This window comes from Ischnura elegans, chromosome 12 (assembly GCF_921293095.1).
Source record: "Ischnura elegans chromosome 12, ioIscEleg1.1, whole genome shotgun sequence".
In the NCBI taxonomy this organism is placed as follows: Eukaryota; Metazoa; Arthropoda; class Insecta; order Odonata; family Coenagrionidae; genus Ischnura; species Ischnura elegans.
The window spans coordinates 82978817-83000029 of record NC_060257.1 but is presented as its reverse complement, the minus strand read 5'-3'; the positions used below and the strand labels follow the sequence as shown (position 1 = coordinate 83000029).

The window sequence follows — 21213 nt, the reverse complement described above, 5'->3', positions numbered from 1 at the left end:
CAAGATTATATAATATTCTAAATTATTTGATTGAATCTCACATGATTCAATCAAATAATTTAGATTATGGCACCTGATTTTTTTTTCATTTCCTCCATTTCAAGGGTGTTTAGCCCTCCTTCCGCTTCACTCTAGCTCCTGATTGTGAGAATAAGTTACAGTCTGGAGTACTTAACATGAGCCATGACTTAACATTTGCCAATGACCACATACAATTGGGGAGGAATTAAAAAAATACATATTATATACCAGTGGAGGGCGTTCTTGATTTTGTGGGAAATGCATCATTAGCATTGGGGAATTACGGACCCCTAGTGCATGTATTTACTCAAGTTAGAAAGTTACAAATAACATTAAGACGAGCTTGAAATCAGATCAAATACATAAAACTGTTCCAATGTACACTATGCAAGAATTCTGATATTGCTCTTCCATTAGGAAGTTGGAGACAAATTTGCTATGAGATAAAAACACAGGAAGAAAGAAAATATTTCTGCCTTGACTAGGCATATTTCTTGTTGTAAAACCTTAATTTTCATTGTAGAATCGACCATAAGATACTCATTCTTGTTACAAGATGACTGATTTGGTGGTATGCAAAAAAAGTTGATTATGTAAAAAAGTTAATAAATGTACATAATGGACAGCATATGGAGTCAGGTAGCAGCATTTCCCAACCTGCCATTGAATAACACTTACAAAGGTTGCAGAAAAGAGCATGCCAGAAGAGTCTAATAAGGTTCTGCTTTGGACTGCCAGGCCAGCCAATGATGGCCCCTCTCATTCAACATTAACCTTAACTAATCCCCATTTTATCTTCCTCCTAGTCATCGAAATAGTCTACAACTGACAAAAGCTAAGCAACGGAAATAGTGAAATGTTAATTTGGCATTGTAGACCTCATTCTATTTTTATTTCTAAATTGCAGATTCTGAAATTGCTGGAAACAGAAAAAGCACACAAACCTCCTCTTTTTATCTACAACCTAGCTTTTCCTCAAGCAATCCCTGGCAAATACCTGCATTAAAAAAATCATTGATTCCACTAGGTTTTCCAAAACTACTTTTTCTTGATTAGGCATATTCCATCTTTAAAGACATTAATTTTCATTGTATCCATCAAAAGACACTCGTTGTTCAATTCACTTCTCCTGAGTGGTTTAGTTACGATAGGACGTCTGGCACTGATTGGCAGTCTTCCAGGGGTTACCGCAAGCCCATTAGACATATAATACAGTCGGATCCGGATTTAACGTCTTCGCATTTAACGTTTTTCCGCATTTAGCGTTAATTTTTTGGTCCCGATTCGTTCCCTATTAGGACAATGTAAAAATTATCCGTATGTACTGTTTCCGCATTTATGGTCGTAAAGATTTTTCCCGCACAAGATTTTTTTGCCCGATTTAACGTTTTTTCATGACGGTTCATGCAAATGATTATCCAAATCTTCGAATTTCTGTTCATCAACAAGAAGAATCTCATGAAAGTTTACCAAGAGTCGATAGAGTCTACCGGGGAACGCTTCTTCAACGCAGCGCTGGGACCTTTAACTCGCAACCTGGGTGATTTGTCTTCTCGTAATGTTTCGCTCCCCTTCTGATCCAAACACCAGGCACTTTTTGTATCAGATCCGATCTAATGGAGCAAATTCATCCCTTAATAACCTCAAACTACCTCATCCTTCACTTCTTGAACTTGACTTGACTTCTTGAACTTCGATGGTACGTGACGACTGATGACACAAGTTATCCTCCGAGGGCCGCTACAATAATGGTTTTCTCGTAATGTTTTCAATTGATGGCTTATGCCCCTTTCAACTCTACTTCCTACGGGTAGCCCATTGTTAGCCCAATATTCTTCTAGTGGCTACTTTCCCTTTTCAAAAGAGGAGGCCCAATATCATTTACGCAGTTCACGAGAAGATTCTTTCTGTAATCCATACCAAGGTCAGTTTCCACGGAGGAACAGCGAAAGAACCGAGGAAGTGTTTCCCCTGTCATGATCGTGAGTGAGAGCATTCTTTCCCTACGGAACAACATTATTTTACATCGTGATTTAGATATACCGGAGCCAATTTACCGACATGCGGCCGGTTGATATCGCTGTCGATTCAAAGATATTTATCTGGTGCTAATTTATGTCAAAAGGGTATCACAATCGGAGTTTCGACGAACTATTACGGTCCATGGCTCTAAATAAATCGCTCGTGCCGGAAAATAATCACCGCATTCTCTCGGTAAAATAGATGAGCGCGGAAAAATACGAAAATCCGGCAGGTATCCCTTGACTTCGACCCGTGGTTGACTTCGACATTATAGCCCTGACGCAATTGCCAAACTCCAGAGGCACTGACAATTTTTTAAGATGAAATCTAGTTCTGTTGAAGATTAAACCTTTCAAAACTTAACTGAATTTAGCTAATCGTTATTCAAGGTCTAACCAAATTTCATTAAAACCTGCCGCGAAACAAGGTGAGTCGGAGTCAAGGTGATCAGCGCGCCGCGTTAGCAACTTCTCCCGGCTCCATTCGACCTGCATGAGGCCGCGGATATATGACAACGAATCTGGTGTCATCATCGAGTTGAATCACCATCGCTTTGTACGCATACTAGAAATAAGATTCTCCTTTTTTGGATGACCTCGAAATCCAAAATGTACGCACAGGAGGCTTTTTAAAGGCTCATAAATCCCTCGTTTCACCTAGGCAACAGAAAACGTTAAGTTGACAAAATTCCAGAAAACCTCCCTTTTACTAGATATTCGGTAGTTTAGATTTCGGGGTTAGCGAACTTCTGCCGTCCATTTATTTCACTCATCTTTATTAATGCAATGACGATTTTTCGAGTACCTACTTACACCTTTTCTTATAATATTAGAAATGCCACAGTCACCTTAATGTCACTTTTACAGAGAAGATTTTATAAGCTCATCGAGACCACTGAAATATGCGTAAAAATGGAATCACTAATGTCCATAATAATATTCCGTGTGGGAATGCTTTTAAGTTGATGGATATTATAATGTTCTTAAAATATTTCATTAAAACAATTGTCATACTCTCATTACTTATTTTTACTAGGTACCCATTTTTTTAGCTGTTTCCTGAAAAGTGTTATCCAACCTTCATTGGGCAGAGAAGTCTTAATCAATGAATTTTTTGCTGCGTGCAGCACCTTTTAGTTACTTAAAATAATATTTTTATTTATAAAACGCCATTCCATTCATTACACACCCTAAAACCTGAAAAAAATGGCAGGTCCTCATTTAGTGTTTTAAATTTTGTCCCCCCTGAAAAACGTTAAGTTAGGATTCTACTGTATTAGAAAAATAAGCTATGGGTTGAATTGTGATGAGATTGGAGATTGATTACATGAAATGATCTTGAAAGCGTGAATGAAAGGATACAAGAAAACTCTCAAAATTTGGATCATGACAGAATATCATAAACTTTTCACACTGAGAAGCTTCTCATACAGTTATTTTTTAACTAATTGAACATTAAATGAACATTAATGGAAGAAGTTTTCTGTGTCAGTTTTATCTCATATTTATGAATTGTATTGTAATATTGGGTCCAAGGAATTTATAAAAGTGCATATTTTCCTGATTGCATTCCTCTTGTATTTTAAACAGGTACGCATGGTAGTGAGTCAACCCTTAAATGTGAAGAAAAAGGCGGTGTTAGAAGAGTTGGACATTGAATTGGGAAATATCCAAGTTCGTATGGATGGAGCTGGGACACTTGACTACGTTGTTGAATATGTAGTCAATGTTCTTCCTAACATGTTGCGGTTCCAGATAGTCGATGCATTGGAAGAACCACTGAAGCAAAAAGCTCAGGAAGTGTTGGATACTATAGATCTAGAAAAAATTATCGAAGAAAAACTTAACGAACTTGAGAGTTCCGACATAGTTTCCACTTCTGCTTCTCCATCTGAAGAGCCTCCCTCCCCAGAGGCAGTGAGTGAATCATAGGCAGCTGAGCCTCAAGAGGAATCAGAATCATGACCTGAAAAAAATATTCAGACTTTTTCAACAAACATTTGTGATCATTAGAAATGCGTCTTCTACAAGATCAAATGCTCATTATTCGAACACAGTTATCCAGTAGGTTAGAATGAATGAGAGATTTAGCCGTAATTTTATTTATGAATACATTTTAAGACGAGATAATCAATTCCTCTGAATTTCAAGTGGCCTAAAACAAGAACATCAACAAACACGAGGCCTCACACATCTTCAGCCATCGTACAAAATGTATTTTACCTTTTAGTTTTATGTAAATAAACAAGAAAACAATTTCGAGCTTGTCCATCGAATAAAAAAATTCATATGTGTAATTTAAATATGTACTTATTTAATATAGTTAGATAAACTCAATAAATGGTAATAATTTTTTATAAAATTCCTAAGTGTAGTTATTACTGCAATGTGAAAGGGAAATACACACGTAACTTACAGGATACTCGGTGGTAGCGGGGTTAATACCTTGAGGAGACACAAGAGGTCGCGGGTTCGAGTCTTGTCTGGGTAAGTTGCCCCTATCCACGGCATGGATGTTCGAGTATGTTTCATTGTTAAGGTAAAAACCTCGATGTATAAGACCAACGGTTCTGTTTTCGGTGGTACAGGAATAAGTAAATATTCCTCGAATATTTCAAGACGAAATCGTGAGTTTTAAACTAGTAATACGTCAGGAAATCGAGGCTTAATTGGACCGGTCGATCGGGAATGAAGTGTCCACATAAAATCCCAGCTTACGTAGGATACTCTAATGACGCGAGCGAATTACACCCTCTGTTTTCACTGAGATACGCAGCATCGCGGATAATTTGACCCTGGGTGCGACTCGGAGCGCAGACCACGGAACTAGCCGGATAGACAATCGGCGTGAGAAAATATCTCTATCAATGCGTAGAAGAGTTTAAGTTCGTCCTCGATTCCGCGGTCACAATGACGATGCTGAGGAGAGTATGGAATCTTGATTTTTATGACTGCCCGGGCGATTCAGACTTACGCTAGCAAACAGCCGATAACCCCTATGTGATCTCTGGTCACGCAAGGCTGTCGTAGGAGGCGCCACTGTTGTTGCCCTTTGACCCCATTACTGAAGGGCAAAAAGGAATCCAGAGTCGGGATGGATAGTATAGTGCGTCGGGTGCCCCAACGCTCAGTAAGTGTTCGAGTGAGTTGGGAAGAGACCGATCTTGCTGCCACCAAGCGCCAAAGGGTCAAGTAAGAGGGATCCCCACAATCTCTGTGCCTATAATCATCGAAAATTGAGCCAACGGCATCGACATGGGGACGTGGTGCTTGCTGCCTGTGTCGTGTTTACTGATTGTGATACACGGACTTATGTGGTGCGGTGAGTTTCATTTGTTTGTTCGCTTGGTCATTTGTTTATCTTTGCCAGGATGATAACGTTTATTAATATAGCATGCGCTAAGGACTCAGTGACGTGACGAGTTAATATAATATCATGAATGAGTCAAGATCAGTGTAAGGTAAAGTGAAGAAATTTTGAATGAGGCCACCCAAAGAGATACTTTATATTTCAAATAAATGTAGTAATAAATTAATTTGAAAGTACGGTAGTATTTGTGGATGGATAGGAAGTACTACGATAGATATTAGCGGCGGACGATAACGCAAAAAATCCTCGTTTCGTGGGTGCCCCCTGGCCTCGCCTTATATCCTTTCCGAGTTGAAGCATCATTAGGAGTGAATGCGAAAAATTAATTGTAGAATTTAAACCGTTTCAGAGCTACTCAGACTGCAAGATTGCGAGTCTAACCTAATCAAATGTTATATTCCCCAATTCCTTTTCATGGGAGTATCATCCGAGTGAGCATTACTGAAATAATCTTCCGTATTCGTACATTAGCTACTATAGAAGATTGAAAGAAGATGTGATGGTATCCTTCAATGCGACCATCTCTTTCAAAAGAAGATTTCTACCTCTAATTCTTCGGAAGCACCGCCGTAATCAGCGCAGTGTTAAATGCGAGGGAATTATATTGAAATAGTCACTTAATTTTAACGCAATGGCTCATTATTTTATGATAAATACATTATGATCGGGGATTAGAAAGAGCCATTTCCTTGTTAGCTTGATATGAAATTGGGTCCACTTCGCTCCCACTTGAGTTCATGATTTTTCCACTGATGGGTCCACTGAGGCGGTGCAACGCATTCATAGGTTAATACGAGGAAATGACCTTCAGCGACGCACGAACCAACGCGATTATATGTAACAGTGATGTTTGACTTAATTCAATTTATCAATATCTTACAAATTGTTACGCACTTTTTTCCTCTTTCGAAATATCATGTTTTTCTGCTCATCGCCGCGTAAATGTGATTTGATAATTGAAGATACGTTGGAGACATTCCGCAGTTTCATTTCGGCCTTTGATGAAGACGAGAAATTTAAAGCAACATCCTGTTTTGGCCAAGTGGTCTTATATTATCTATTTTATGAACTTAAGAAATTATTTCACGGTTATAAGCTTTAATGATCTATAGTGCCGAGTTGAATATCATGGTGGTATCCATCTAATAATTTCAAGGCGTTTTGAATCAGCTGCCCACTTCACGACCTACGTTCTTCTTTTATCCAAGGATGTCGGTAAAGGATTTATTGAAATATGTGGATGAAATGTGGATGTAAACTCAATAAATGGTACTGCTATGCGAAGAAACGAAACGGGCGATTAATTCGCTGTTTAAGAAGTATCGCGAAATGTTTATTTGGGTTAGTAACTAAAGCTAAAGTTATTTTCTTTTTTCGGCGCGACCGTAGTTGGACCATGGAAGAAGATGGTTGGACCCCGTGGATAACCTTTTTAAAAAATATGTAAAATTACTGCAAAATACAATTCAAATTCGTAATTTTATTTGTACTTACACCAAAAAGAAGTAAACAATAAGAAATTTATAATTTTACAGAAAAAACAATTAATTTGACTTCGAATTTGGACGATGAAACCTTCTTTCATACACCAATCTAACACATACTTTTGACCGTATACTGGCAACAATTCGAAATATCTGCTAGAATAGTTCACCTCTTTCAAAAAACTCAAAATTCTTCTTATAATCCACAGATTCCATCTAAATCATGCTCAAACGTTTTATAAATGGGTCACTTCGATAATAAATCCGGGATTTGTTGAAAAAAATGAAGTAAACATAACGCGCGGCGCCAATTGGCGAATAAGGGGTTCCAACTCCGGTTCACTCTCTTTTTTCTCGAGAATAGGTTTTTGAACATAGCTTTGAGAGACGAATTATGATTAGAAGATGAATTTTCGTTCTTATAGGCTTCGTATTATTATACAAGCTGAGAAGTACGCCATACAATTTATTTCTAAGTATGGGATCGGTAGTAATTCGAATTGAGGATCCTCATTTGACCCCCAGGTATGTATCGCGACTACACGGAATATACCTATTCTTAGATTCGTAACCACGCATTGATCAGAATATCCAGGCAAGCTATTCACGTAGGTATCATTAAATCAGTTGTATTAGACGCAAAAATGATTATTCACCCCTTTTTATCTCAAATCAAAATTATTAAATCCACTACTTCACGTATGAAAACTTAAATATTTACCTTGTTCTTATCTCTTCCCTTGTGTACAAGCGACAAGTTGACCGACCATTATTGTTTCATTCATTTGAGTCTTCAATATCGCCACTCAATTGTACCGTAATGACATACGTCCGCTGAATATTTATTTTCAACGTAAATTTGTCAGAGCCCTCAACAAGTGCACCCGTATCGCTCTTATTTACAATTATTGTCTATTAATTGCCATGACGCTACGAAGAAATACCGTTGTCCCCTCGGACGAAATAACTATGCATTTCCTCTGAGATAGGGCCACTTTCATTGCCTGCAATCAAGGTCCGTAAAGGTCCTTTACCGACCTTGCCTGCAATTTGTTATTTACATCGTAGTTAATAAGATAAATAATATTTCATTGCAAATCTCGAGGCTCGATATGTTAAAAACTCTAATCTTCAATATCATATTATCTAAGTTTTGTATCATCGCATCGGAGTTAAATTACTTCCATTTAAATTTAAATTACTATTACTTTTTTATATAGGTGCTTTACGCAATGCATGTTAGTATACTGTGCAGAATTCCATACATTGCAGGAAGATATTAATTTCGCTTTTTTTATTGAAAATTGATTAAGCTCATAGGAATTCCCCTCCCAGCTCAAAATTCATGTTTAGATCCGCCTTTCTGTGCTTTGCTTTCTTATACAATTATAGAGATCTTCTTATTCATTTACCCAAGATAACCCACTAAGAAAAAAAGTGGAATTAGCTTTATTGCAATACAAGCGCGCATTAATTATTAACTAGTAGAAAATTCATTCGTATTTGGAACAGCTGCCAATTGTCAAGTTTTTAGCCGTGACCTTTCTGGGATTTGGATGTCTGCAAATAGGTATTATCGCTATTCTATCCCGTCCAACGCTTTAATAATCAATTGGGGTGTCATCGGAATTTTGATGTGGTTTTTGGATATTTGCTGCTACAGATCCCAAAACTCAACATCATGAATTGTCCCTGAAACCCGAAATCCTGAATCATTATTGCGTATGATTATTAAATTGATAATTTATTTTGGGAGTCATAGCGTGGGTAAAGCCTGAAACACACGATCATTTTTTCCATCCTTCAGAGTGATAGTTAAAGCGATAGGTTTTCAGGGGCCAAAATATTGATCGTCCATAGACCCATCGATTTATGAATCACACGGTCATTCCCACCGTTCTTTTTCCATCGCTTATTCCGTCAATTTCCGCATTTACGTAAGTAAGTGAAAAATGAATCACAACGTATCGGACTGCCCCTCACTCGAAGGTATCGCATTAATGTGAGCTTGCTTTTGTTTTGATTACGTCGCATGGCGAAGAGAATTTAGGACTGCAGCAACAGTTCAGCGAATAAACTGAAGAAAAATCCTGAGAGGACGCTGAGCGTTTGTGAGAGCTTTATTGTGCTTTTAAGTTGATGAGCTGAGACTTAATATTCGAACCGATAAAGGCATTTTATTCATCAATGGGGTAGGAAAGAAAGCTTAAATCGATCCGATATCGTTGTGTACGGATCACGGCCGTAAGCTAAATGTGTCTGTCAATCTCCGTCTAGGACAACAAAGATATGATAATTGTGCTTGATGAATGGACCTTACGAGCACCCAAACAAAAATCTCTTCCTTCTTATCTCTTGTTGACGTGGAGCCATGTGGGTGGATAAGAAATTCGAACGCAGCCTTCAACATTAGATGCGCTATGGAAGAAGGATTGGACATATTACTCGAGAAATGCAGCGCTTATTGTACGTTATCTGGTGACAGTATAGTTTTATAGAATCGCCAATTTTCGTCGGATTTTCACCAAAATTAGTACACCTACATAGCTTATTTCACATTTTAAACAATCCTAGGGGTTGGCGAAAGCGCTTTGATTACAAATAAAAATTTACTAATGAGGAACTTGCATGGGTCGTAGATTGCTCTAAAAACTATTTTGAATAAGTCAAATGGATACATTAGCTCGCAAAAATACCTTCAGTTTCTCCATTCAACATCAAAAGAAATAAAAAAATTGCATTTAAAATCGAGAAAAATTTCTCTGAGCCGACCACTGCGCGAAGACACCCGAGCGTTGCCGAGGCCAGGCGTGACGTCATAGGTGCCTAAACAACCGTAGGGAGTAGGGAAATACGCTGAGCGCATGGTGTAAAATTTGTTTTGCGGGAGTATTTAGCCGCTCATCGTCACTTTATTTTGTTCTGTTATTCTTGGGCAAGTTTTCCTATTGCCATTGTGCCTAGATTATTACTTGGGATATTAATAATGCGGCATCGGGATGATGAAGTACAAGCGTTTCACTTCGTATGTTTTAGTGATCAGAAAAATGGATGATAACGTTGCCACTCGTTCGAATAGTACACCTGAAATCTACATCATCTACATCTACATAATACCCCGCAAGCCGCCTAAAAGGCGTGTGGCATGGGGTGTTAGGACACCAGCCTTTTTTTCGGACACCAAAAATTGATACCACGACCCTCATGGAATTTGTTAAGACAAATTATTGCTATACGTCGGCGGCAAATCGAGTTGTAAAAGAAACTATTAATACTGGAGGATAACGATCGTAAGATGTGCTGTTGACATTAGAGTAAGCTGTGCTGTTGAATTTGGCAACACCGAATTAACGGAGAAGGTAGTCCTAACCGTCCTACGGTACGAATTCACAGCAAAACAGTCCGCACACAATCCACATGTGAGATCGCGAATCGGTTTCGCTGCCAACACACACACAAGCTATAACCTATTTCAATAATATAGGTAAATCCAGAAACAATATACTAGCATATACCATAAAAATATAGTGGGAAATAGGCAAATACTCTTATCAAAAACTGGATGTCACTGTCACATTCTTATATTCATCACGTACAACTTACAATAACAGAACTCGTTATGATGAAAACAACTATTTATTCACTGATTTAAACCCTTAAATTAGCCCACACAAGTGACACAGGTGACTTTTCTCACTACTATTCGTTGAAATAATGGAATAACAAACTTCACTCACAGTTTTTATTTCAATAGCGTGATCGTGAAATGTCATATCTACGGTGAACAACGGAGATTAGCAAGCCACTGACAATTTTTACACTACTGTTAGACATTTATCGATAGCGTAATAGCACTTTTTACAATTCAATCACGATGGAACACTGATAACTCTTGGCCGATATTTTTCAACCTTGTCAAACTTTGTGCATTACAACCACTGGCACTGTGATTATTAGTAGTAGCTTAACGGGAGATGTCACGTTGAAAATAACACTATTTTGGCACAAAAATGTTCCTAGATGTCTCCAATCAGCGATCAAAAGTTGCATTGACTGGAATTCACCCCATAATACAAGCACATACAGTCCTAAACGACGAATTCTCCGGTACCTACGAATAAACGGAAGAAGTTATTGTATATAAAAGCTAAGCGGACATTAGTAAACATCAAAATCGTTCTAATTACATACTTAAATGAATGATATGCCGTCGATAACATCAACTTACAATTAACGTATCCCCCTTCCAACGGCCGTGGCTCAGACTGCTACAACGATGTTACTTACAATTAGATATTATAAAATATTTGGTTTCACTTCTTCAGTTTTATATTTTATGTCCTTACTCAATTATTAATATTATAAATAATACAAAATATGAGGCTTTCGAGCCTCTATTGTCGGATATTTATCCTTAAATAGAAAACAATCAACACGTCTCACAAACGGAGCTCTCACAACGGCAGGCAACTATTACAAGCAATCACAACAATAGCTTGGTGTGATGTTTAGGCACCTTTGACGTCATCGAGGCTTCGTCGGCAGTGGCTTGGGGGGTGAGGGAGTTTTTCCCGCGCTTTAAAATTCGTTATATTTATCATTTAATATCTCGCGAAGGAAAACTCAGATTTACATGCGGTTTTCTTTGTTGTATTCAGAAAATAATTTTCTGTCCGCCTGTTAAATAAAAAAAATTCATGCAAGTTCCCCATTCATTAATTATCTTGGTGTCGGATGGGTAACTTGTACTTCGGAGGAGCAATCATAGATGAGAAAAGACGATCGAAAACTAAACTGTTGATTAGGTGAACAAATTAGTTTGAATCGATTCGGGTGACTAGGAGGAATTTGACATCATTTCGAGGGACGAATTAATGTTCTTAATAATACGAAAACCATGCCCCGACCCACACTAGCAAAATCCGACCCGCCCACATAATTTCGCTAATGCCGTCGTAAGCCCGTCTGTCGGAGTCACTCTTCAAATAAATAAGAAAGAAGCCGCCGTGCGCTACCCAACCCACCCCTCAGGTCGTACGACCGTACACTGGGAATAAGTCATTCATTCGCTCGGATTTTACAAAATTGAGAATGAAATATTTGCATCCTTTACAAGACACATCATGCCCCGTCTGTACCCAAACCCAACGGACCCCGCCAAAATCTGGCATTGTTTTCGATCGAATAAACAAATACAAAAAACTGATCTAATACAAACTAATTTGTTCACCTAAGCAAGAGTTTTTTACGATCGTCTTTTCTCGACTATCATGGCTGCTGCTGCATTTAAGTTACCCATCCGACACCAAGATAAGTACCGTATTAGTAAATTTTTATTTGTACTCAAAGCGCTTTCGCCCACCCCTAGGATTGTTTAGAATGTGAAATAATTTACATATACTAATTTTGGTGAAGATCCGACGAAAATTGGCTATACGATAAAACTATACCGTTGCCCGTCATCTTATGGGAATATGGAACTTTAAACGAATTACTTCGATGCCGTATTTTTTAACGATGCCAGAAATTCATTTATAAGGGTTTAATGCAAGTCCTCTTCATGAGCCGAAATCGAACTGATTCAATCGATGAATAGACCTCTCGATCGATTTATCCAAAAGTGTACAAAAATGTTTTTATAAAATAGATGATTCGCTCGCCAGCATCGTGAAATCAGCCGTTAAGTAATGGGGAAGCTGAAAAAATTTCAGGGGTTGCTTCAGCCCCTACCTGGCTAAGGAAGGATACCAATAGACTGGAAAATTGTCAACGTTACACCGATATTCAAAAGGGGATATAGACGAGACCCAGGGAAATATCGATTAATTTCGATCATTAACATCGACAATAGGCAAGTACTCGAAAATATCGTTGTCTGCGACTTTCCTGGATTGTCGTAGCTTCCTACATGGTTATCAGCACGGCTTCAGGAAAGGTAGATCATGCGAAAAACAGTTCGCGCTCTTCCTTCGCGACTTTCTCAAATCTGGTGAATTGAAAAGACAAGTTGACGCGAGACAGATTTTAACACAGTATAACAGTGGCACAGCATGTACATGAATTGCTATGAGAAAAAAATTTCCCTCGAACCGGGAAGCGAACCACAGTGGCTTCCAGACCACTGCGCAGACCACTACACTATCCAATAGTGAGACACTATCCGAAAGGATATGTGGGAAATTATTTTTTCCTCACACTATAAAGGAATTTTATGAATACTAGGGTAATTTCGTTAGAGAACTTCCTTTTTATTTTCCCCGCCTCACGCCTATTGAGGTGGCCTACGGGGTGGTATGTAATTGTAATAAGTTGATGACTTCACGTGCTCCAGCCGAGCGAATCACCGCGTCCAAACTATTCTTCTCGTCGCATCTTCGTGATCGCTTGGTCATGACGTCATAAGATCACTCGGTGATAAGGTACCGAATGCGACAATACGCATCGCAACCCTTTTTATTCCACTCCCGTTTGCTCAGTGCCGTGACGTCACTCTGCTCAGTTCCATGACGTCAGAGCGTCCACTTGCTCAGTAAGCAAAGGTGAAGCGCTCAGTGAGGCCGAATGTACCCAAATGAACCGAAACTCTGATGACGTCACCACCTACAGTAAAGTGAGCTGCAACTTCCGAGTTTGTTTATTTCAAACTCATGCAATAATGGCTGGACGAGGAAAAATTTTTTTCGTCGTAATACATTAATTGAAGCGTTTACCTTCATAACTCAAATCAAATAAGCACAAATCACAAAAACAATTGATAAGTGTTCAGGACGAAAAATCAGGAGCCACGACGCCTACGACCGAATGCCACTGTTTCCATTTCATGACTTTCTTTTTGTTTATTTTCGCGTCGTCAACGGCAATTATTTTTATTTGCTTTATTTGACTCCCATAGTTTTCTCCCTTTCATCAAGGTGAATTTTTACAACATCTCTCCCTAAAATCTAAATGACTTGCGATCCTGGGCGTGAGTGAATGTCGCCATTTCTGTCAGAAAGGATAAATCGACTGTAGGCTACAGTGAGGACTCTCAGTCGTTTCGCAACACACCATTGGTCAGGGGCGCAGCTATGAAGTAAGGCTGGGGGGGGGGGGTGTTTAGGTGCAACTTATACCGAGGTGCGTGGGGGTATGGAATACCCAACAGGATAAGCGGTAGGTGCGAGATTAATAAATTGCGGAATTTTAAGATAAATGATTCAAAATGGTGAGTTTTTACGGCTTTCTGAGGGATATTTCATTAATCCTTACACTACTCTATTAGTTATATCAATCCAATTAAGTAAAATGGATTAAACTTAAAAATTTCACTGATCTCTCTGGAAGGGGGGGCTTAAACCCCCCCCCCCCCCTCGCTGCTCCCAAGCCATTGGTCACCTACCAAGACTTCTTAGCTCCTGAAGGGTTATAAATGATACAGCTGGCAAAAAGACCGCTCAGAAAAAAAAGACTCGGAGCTCAAACTGAACACCTACATAGCTCAGTCAGAAGTCCATGCAGAATATTTTTTCGTGGGGATAATTATTTAAATGTAATTTTCGGTTAAATCTACGTGTAAGTGAGCACACCACACGATCTATTTTATAGATATGAAATTTAAAAATAAATAAATATTATTATCCATTAGATGGACAGGAAATACTACGATAGCTCGGTAGCGGTTGGCGGTAGACAGCTTAAGTGGTAAAATAATTTTCTCATTTCGGAGGGGGGTTGGCCCCCTTACATACAACCCCGCAGCAAAATATTTTTAGGTAATAGAAGAATACCCGCGGGTTTATTGAAGAAAATTATTCTCGCGAATAATGAGTAACAAATAATACGAATATGCAACTAAGTCATCTGTTTGTGACTTCAACTTACCCTTAAAATTTAAATGAACGTAACCAAAATCAAAGACAAATTACAACGATGCCTAACAATTATGCTATAAATATCTTTAAAAGGCCAAGTTATATTGGAATCAAACCAAGTACAAGCGTAAAAGTAAAAAGACAAATATAAGGGACTACGTTAATATGGCCACGAATGAAGTCCAGCTAAGGAGTTAAAAGGTTCAAATGTTCACGCCACTAGCTTCACGGATGTGGTGAAAGAGCGCATAGTCTTATACTTTTAGTATGATGTTAATATATGCTAAGAGCGCGAGAAATCCAGCCTTTTGTCACCTTTGAGTTCTAGAGCAGAGTAGTGAAAGCAGTTACAACGGAGGGATTTCTCCTCGGTCAAAGCGCTATGAAAACAATATAGTGAATATTAGGAACGACGAATGCACCTGCCAAAGATCTGCCTTATTATGTTTTATCTTCATACGCTCTGACCCAGAACATTATGATCGCCATAATATGGCCCAATGTAATAATTATATAAATTGGCTTTTAAGTCCTTCGTTATGATTCTAGCGAATGTGTTCATTTTAATAGCATTGACTTATCCCATACATATTTTCACAAGTCTTGAGGTTAATAAAGTATTACTCGCTGCGCTGCGCGCGCTCGTTAAGGGGCTCCGCCCCTTAAAAACCCCGGTTCCGGCTTCGCCGTCTACATTTGTGGTCGTTCGAAGAATTTTATTTCGAATAATCTCACCTAAGCTAGGGCCGGCTTCGCCGGCCAGGGGGTAGGAAAGCGCCGCACTCCTTCCTCGGAACGGCTTCACCGTTCCTCGTCTGGGGTCGGCATAGCCGTCCAGAGGGCGAGGGCATTTCGGAACTGTTTCACCGTTATTCGTTTAAGGGCAGCTTCGCTGCCAAGAGGTGGGGGGAGCCCACAGCGCCGCTTGAACGTCGGGGCGGCTTCGCCGCCCGGGGGTTATTGAAGCTCCCCCTCGCCTGCGCCAGTTACTCCTCGGAACGGCTTCGCCGTTCCTTGTTGTGGGACGGCTTCGCCGCCTTGGGGTTGAGGAGCCCCCCCCCCCCCGCGGCTGCTCCGCTTATTCTTCATAAATGGTCTTATTCACCGAGAGGGGTGCCCAGGGGGATTAGGGGGTTTTAATGTGTTATGCATGCGGTCACCAATCGTCCACAGTGATAACGTAGCGATGATTGTAAAGGGTAGTGCAATGCGGAATAATATAAGCGACAAGAACCCATAAAAGAAGACTTAATGGCATGTTTTTCATTTTTTTGCGGGAGGTTCCCACCGGAATACCGGGGGTTTTTACTTTTGTCAAACCAGTGTTCACAAATCGTTCTGATAAATTCTGTGACGACAAGTCCTAGGGATCCGGAACAGTGGTCTGACGATTCTTTTACCTGGAGAGGCGATTTATTAGAAATTGTTTTGGGAGGTTTCACGGGGTTACCGAGGTTTTAATAAGTGGTAGGGGCATCGGTTAAATTGTGACGAAAACTACTCGGAAAGGCGACTTTAAAATTTTTTTTCGGCGATGTTCAAGTAGGTTTCATAAGTTTTCTGGTATTTTTCCCGTATGGTTTACGGTGGCTCGCCCTCACCAAATATTCCGGATCAAGATCTCAGAGGGGACGGGTAGTGCGGCGTAATGCTCGCGAGAAGTTCTCAAATAGTAGACTTAATGGCATTTCAGGGATGGGATTTCAGGGGGATACCGGGGGTTTATATGTGTGTACTCCTGGCGCTCACCATTCGTTCACATGAACTCCGTGGGGATGAGTCGTTGGGGTAAGAACCAGCGGTGGAATAGTCACGAAAATTACCCAAAAAGTTCTTCGCCGTTCATCGTCTGGCGTCTGCATAGCCGCCCAGAGGGCAAGGGAATTTCAGAACTGTTTCACCGTTATTCGATTAAGGGGCGGCTTCGCCGCCAAAGGGCGGAGGGAGCCCACAGCGGCTGCGCCGTTTCAAACATCGGGGCGGCTTCGCCGCCCGGGGGTTACTGAAGCTCCCCCTCGCCTACGCCAGTTACTCCTCGGAACGGTTTCGCCGCCTTGGGGATGAAGAGCCCCCCGCGGTTGCTCCGCTTAGTCCTCATAAATGGTCTTATCCACCGAGAGGGGTGCCCCGGGGGATTCGGGGTTTTAATGTGTTATGCACGCGGTCACCAATACTCCACAGTGATTATGCAGCGATGATTGCAAAGGGTAGGGCAATGCGGCGTAATAGTGGTGACAAGTACCCATAAATGAAGACTTAATAGCAACTTTTTCATTTTTTTGCGGGGGGTTCCAACGGAATACCGGGGGTTTTATACTGGTGTTAAACCAATGGTCACAAATCGTTCTCATAAATTCTGTGCCGATAAGCCCTAGGGGTCTAAAATAGAATTCTGACGATTCTTTTACCTGGAGAGGCGATTTAATAGTATTTTTTGGGAGGTTTCACGGGGTTATCGGGGGTTTTAATAAGTAGTAGTGGCACCGGCTAAAGTGGGACGAAAACTATTCGGAATGGCGACTTAAAAAATTTTATTTTTTTCGGCGAGGTTCCAGGAGGTGATCGGGGGTTTTCTGGTATTTTTTCCCGTATGGTTTACGGTGGCCCGCCTTCACCAAACATTCTGGATCTAGAGCTCAGAGGGGACGGGTAGTGCGGCGTAATCTTTGCGAAAAGTTCCCAAATAGGAGATTTAATGGCACATTTTACATTTGGGGGGATTTTAGGGGGATACCGGGGGTTTATATGAGTGTACTCCTGGCGGTCACTATCCGTTCACATAAATTCCGTAGGGATTAGTCGTTGGGGTAAGAACCAGCGGTGGAATAGTCACGGAAAGTACCCAAAAAGCAGACTTATATGAAAAAGTTTATTTTTTGCGGGGTGTATGTGGGTTTACTGGGGGTTTATAGGTTTGTACAGCCAGGGGTCATCAATCGTCTACATCCATTCCGTAGCGATGAGTGGTAAGGCTTGGAAATGCGGCGGAATTCTGACGAAAAGTACCCGAAAAGGCTACTTATATGCAAATTTTAATTTTTTAGGGGTTTTCAGGGGTTTTAAAGATGACAACATTATATGGTCACATTCATTTACTATCATATCTAAGAGAAGTTGCCCCTATGACATCCATATTTCGAGAATAATACAATAAAAAGTAAATCTCTCCCCGGAAAAAAATGGTAGTGACCGCCATTTCTATCTTTTCGCGGTTATATTAATGAAATCATTTATTAAATTTTTATGCTTTCTAAAAGATAATGCATAGGTGTATGTAACTATTAAGTTTCAAAGAAATCAGAGAGGTAATAGTTGACAAATCCTGTGTTCATCTTTTGGAAATCGTAATTTTTGGTGATTTTCGGAATATTTTAATTTTTTTCTGAGTAACCAAGAACGACGAAAGAATATTGTTACCTTTATTTCGTCGAGGATGTAATGAACACACATAATAATCATTTTCGTTGCCCAACTCACAAAATAAGGCCGACGGCAGTGGAAAGTATGAAATATTTTCCGAGAAATCAATTTTTGGACGCCATTTTGAAAGCGTTTTACTTGGAAATTAACTTAAAAAATTACATAAGTAGAAGTCAACATTAATTGGCTTTCATAATATGCACCAACGGTTCGTGTGACAGAAATGCATCGCCTGTATAACGATAAATAGTAAACGGACTCCCGGGAAAAAATGGGAAGTGTCCGCCATTTTTAATTTTCTGCTGATTTATCGATGGCAAAATTGTAAAAATGTTTAAATTTTCTAAAACAAAATGAATATTTTTATGCATATACTAAGTCTAAACGAAATCGGTCGTGTGAAACTGGACGAAATGTTGTGTTAATCTTTTGGAAATTGTACTTTTTGGCGATTTTCGGCATATTTTAATTTTTTCCTCGGCAGCCAATGGTGACCAAAAAAAATTGTTGCCTAAGTTAAATGGAGAATCAAGTGAGCATATATAATAATCATTTTTGTTATCATACACTTGAAATTAAGTCGAGGGGAGCAGAAGGGATGAAATTATTTTCGAAAAACTAATTTTTGGGCGCCATTTTGGCTGCAATTTTCTTCTATTGAAACTAAAAACATTACATATTTACGTGCCCACGTTTATCAGCTTTCAAAAAATGTATTAAACATCCATGTGGCACGCACGGTTCGCGCGCAGTAAAATTAAAACCGAAAGACGGTACCCGGAAAAAGCCCGGTTTATATAAAAACCAAGTTTATGTTATAAAATCGGGACCCCTGCTGTGAAAAAGCGGGAATTAGGAAAGGAGTGCGACAAGGCCGTGCTTTGTTACCCGTAATTTTCAACGTTTACATCGAAAAATCCATCAATTAAATCTATGAAAAGGCGACAGGAGTGAATATCCATGTAGAAAAAATTAACAAGCTATATCATTTTGCATAAAGGTTTTGCCGACGGCATTGCCGTCAAAGTAGAATCAGAGAAGGATTTGAAGAAGGTTCTGGTAAATAAGGATGGGATAATGGGTACATATCCACTGAAAAGAAGCACCAATAAAACTAACATGTTATTTTGCAGGAGAAGAGAAAAAGTAGACAGAAAGATTAAAATCGAGGAATATAAAATGGAAGAGGTGGACAAAATCTACTATGTGAGAAGCAGGATAACTAGCGAAGGGAGAAGTAAGACAGAAATTATCAGCATAATAGCCGAGGCGAAGAGAGCATTCCACCAAAAGAAAGATGTGCTCACAGTGGTTAACTTAAACAGAGAAGCGCGGAACGGAAATCTATGCGCGGAAGCCTTCGCACCAAGTAAGGAAACAGGTTATCACAACTTACGTTTGAAGTATTCTTCTCTACGGTACTGAGGCGTGGACGATAACTGCTGCGGAGAAATCAAGGGTAGAGGCCCATGAAATGTGGTTCCACAGAAGAATGATGGGGATCAAATGGATCGACCGAAAGAAGTCCTAAGAAGGGTAGGAGAGAATTGAAAACCTTGATGAGAAGACAAAACAGTTGAGAGTTAAGTTTTATCGAATGGCCAATATTTGTCAGATTTTTACGAAATTTAGAGTTTTTCGCTCATTTTGAATCCTAAACAATTTTAGATATTCCTAAATTTTACGAATATCCAAAAATATAGGCCATTTGAAAAAAAATCGAATGTATCCGACGGAAAGTCCGATACGGTCATATCTTGAGACTTGATGGCCTGCAGATGAAGGCAATCGTCAAGGTAGATAGCACAAATGGAGAAAGAGGACCTACAGTTGTTTCATGTGTTTTATTCAAGATCTTCCAAATTAAAGAAGGATGTGAGAGAGAAATACGTGGGCGTGAAGAGAGTAGTTGATTGGAGAATTTAGTGGAGAGCTAAGTAACCAATCTTATTGTCGACCAATAACGATGATGCTGTTCGCTTATAAGCTAAATAAAATTATTTCATTCATGACGCTGTATACACAATGTAAAAATATTTTATACGGTCAACTATTCAGTCACTGAAATAAGGAAATGAGGAGCGACGTGATGTGGAGTACCGATAACCAAAGTAAATGTCATCTAGTGTTGAAAAAATAGCTGGCAAACTCTGCGGTAAATATGAATATATGTGGGTGTAATAAAATTGGGTTAGCCGTGATATTTTTACTGTATCGCGTTTATTTGAACGGAGAAACGACAACACTGTCAACTAGTGATGGGTCGATCATGAACGATTCGATCAAAAAGATTGAATCACTAGGTGAATCAAATGACTCATGATTCATTTCGTTAAACAAGTCGATCATCAATCATCAATCACTCCGACTTCCGGTTTCATATCAATCATCTCGGTTTCCGGTTTGTTTCAAAGTTTGGAACGATAGATGCTTGATCTCTTTTCCTCAGGGCAGAAAAGGTTGTGAGAAAATTAAATACTATGTTATGAAGAACTGAATACTTGTGTAATCTTTTTCTTAAATGTTTTCCAGCAGTTATCATCATTAATAACACCAATGCACGTAAAAGGAAAATATTAAGATGACTCCTGTAGGAGAACGTTAAGAAGTAGAAGTTAAAGCTGGTTACATTTTATTGTGCCGTTCATAAAATTATCCTGCAGATCAGATTTATGCATAGTGTGTGGTGTATTTTGTGTTATATTTTCATCAACTATAGTAAGAAATTATTTTATTAGTGTTAAGAAACTGTGGCAGTTTTGCCCTCCCAAATATTTTCATGACACTACTTCCTTCATTTTTGAAATCTAATTTACTCATCTAGGAATTCACAATCAAAATAGTATATGAATGATAATATTGATAGCAATCAGCGTTAGGGTAGACCGGGGGAATTGCGCCACCTTAAGGGAAATTGAAATTTCATGCATAATTGTGTTAGAATTAATGTAAATTGTAATAAATATAGCATACTACAGTTCATTTCCTATCTTGTAGTGATTTTTTAAAATTTAAATCTTTAATAGAAACTGAAAAAAAAAATTTTT

At 39.3% G+C, this 21213-nt stretch overlaps 2 protein-coding genes across 2 annotated transcripts in view; both read left to right on the top strand.

The window, feature by feature from the left end:
• LOC124169730 overlaps window positions 1–4404 on the top strand; it is a 29522-nt gene extending 25118 nt beyond the window's left edge. Inside the window, exon 7 of the mRNA XM_046548420.1 lies at window positions 3633–4404. Coding sequence (XP_046404376.1) covers window positions 3633–3974 — 342 coding nt within the window. The 3' untranslated portion in view covers window positions 3975–4404. The remainder of the gene's footprint in view (window positions 1–3632) is intronic.
• Window positions 4405–5138: 734 nt separating this feature from the next.
• LOC124169729 overlaps window positions 5139–21213 on the top strand; it is a 32895-nt gene continuing 16820 nt past the window's right edge. Inside the window, exon 1 of the mRNA XM_046548419.1 lies at window positions 5139–5364. Within this exon, the coding sequence (XP_046404375.1) occupies window positions 5298–5364 (67 nt within the window). The 5' untranslated portion in view covers window positions 5139–5297. The remainder of the gene's footprint in view (window positions 5365–21213) is intronic.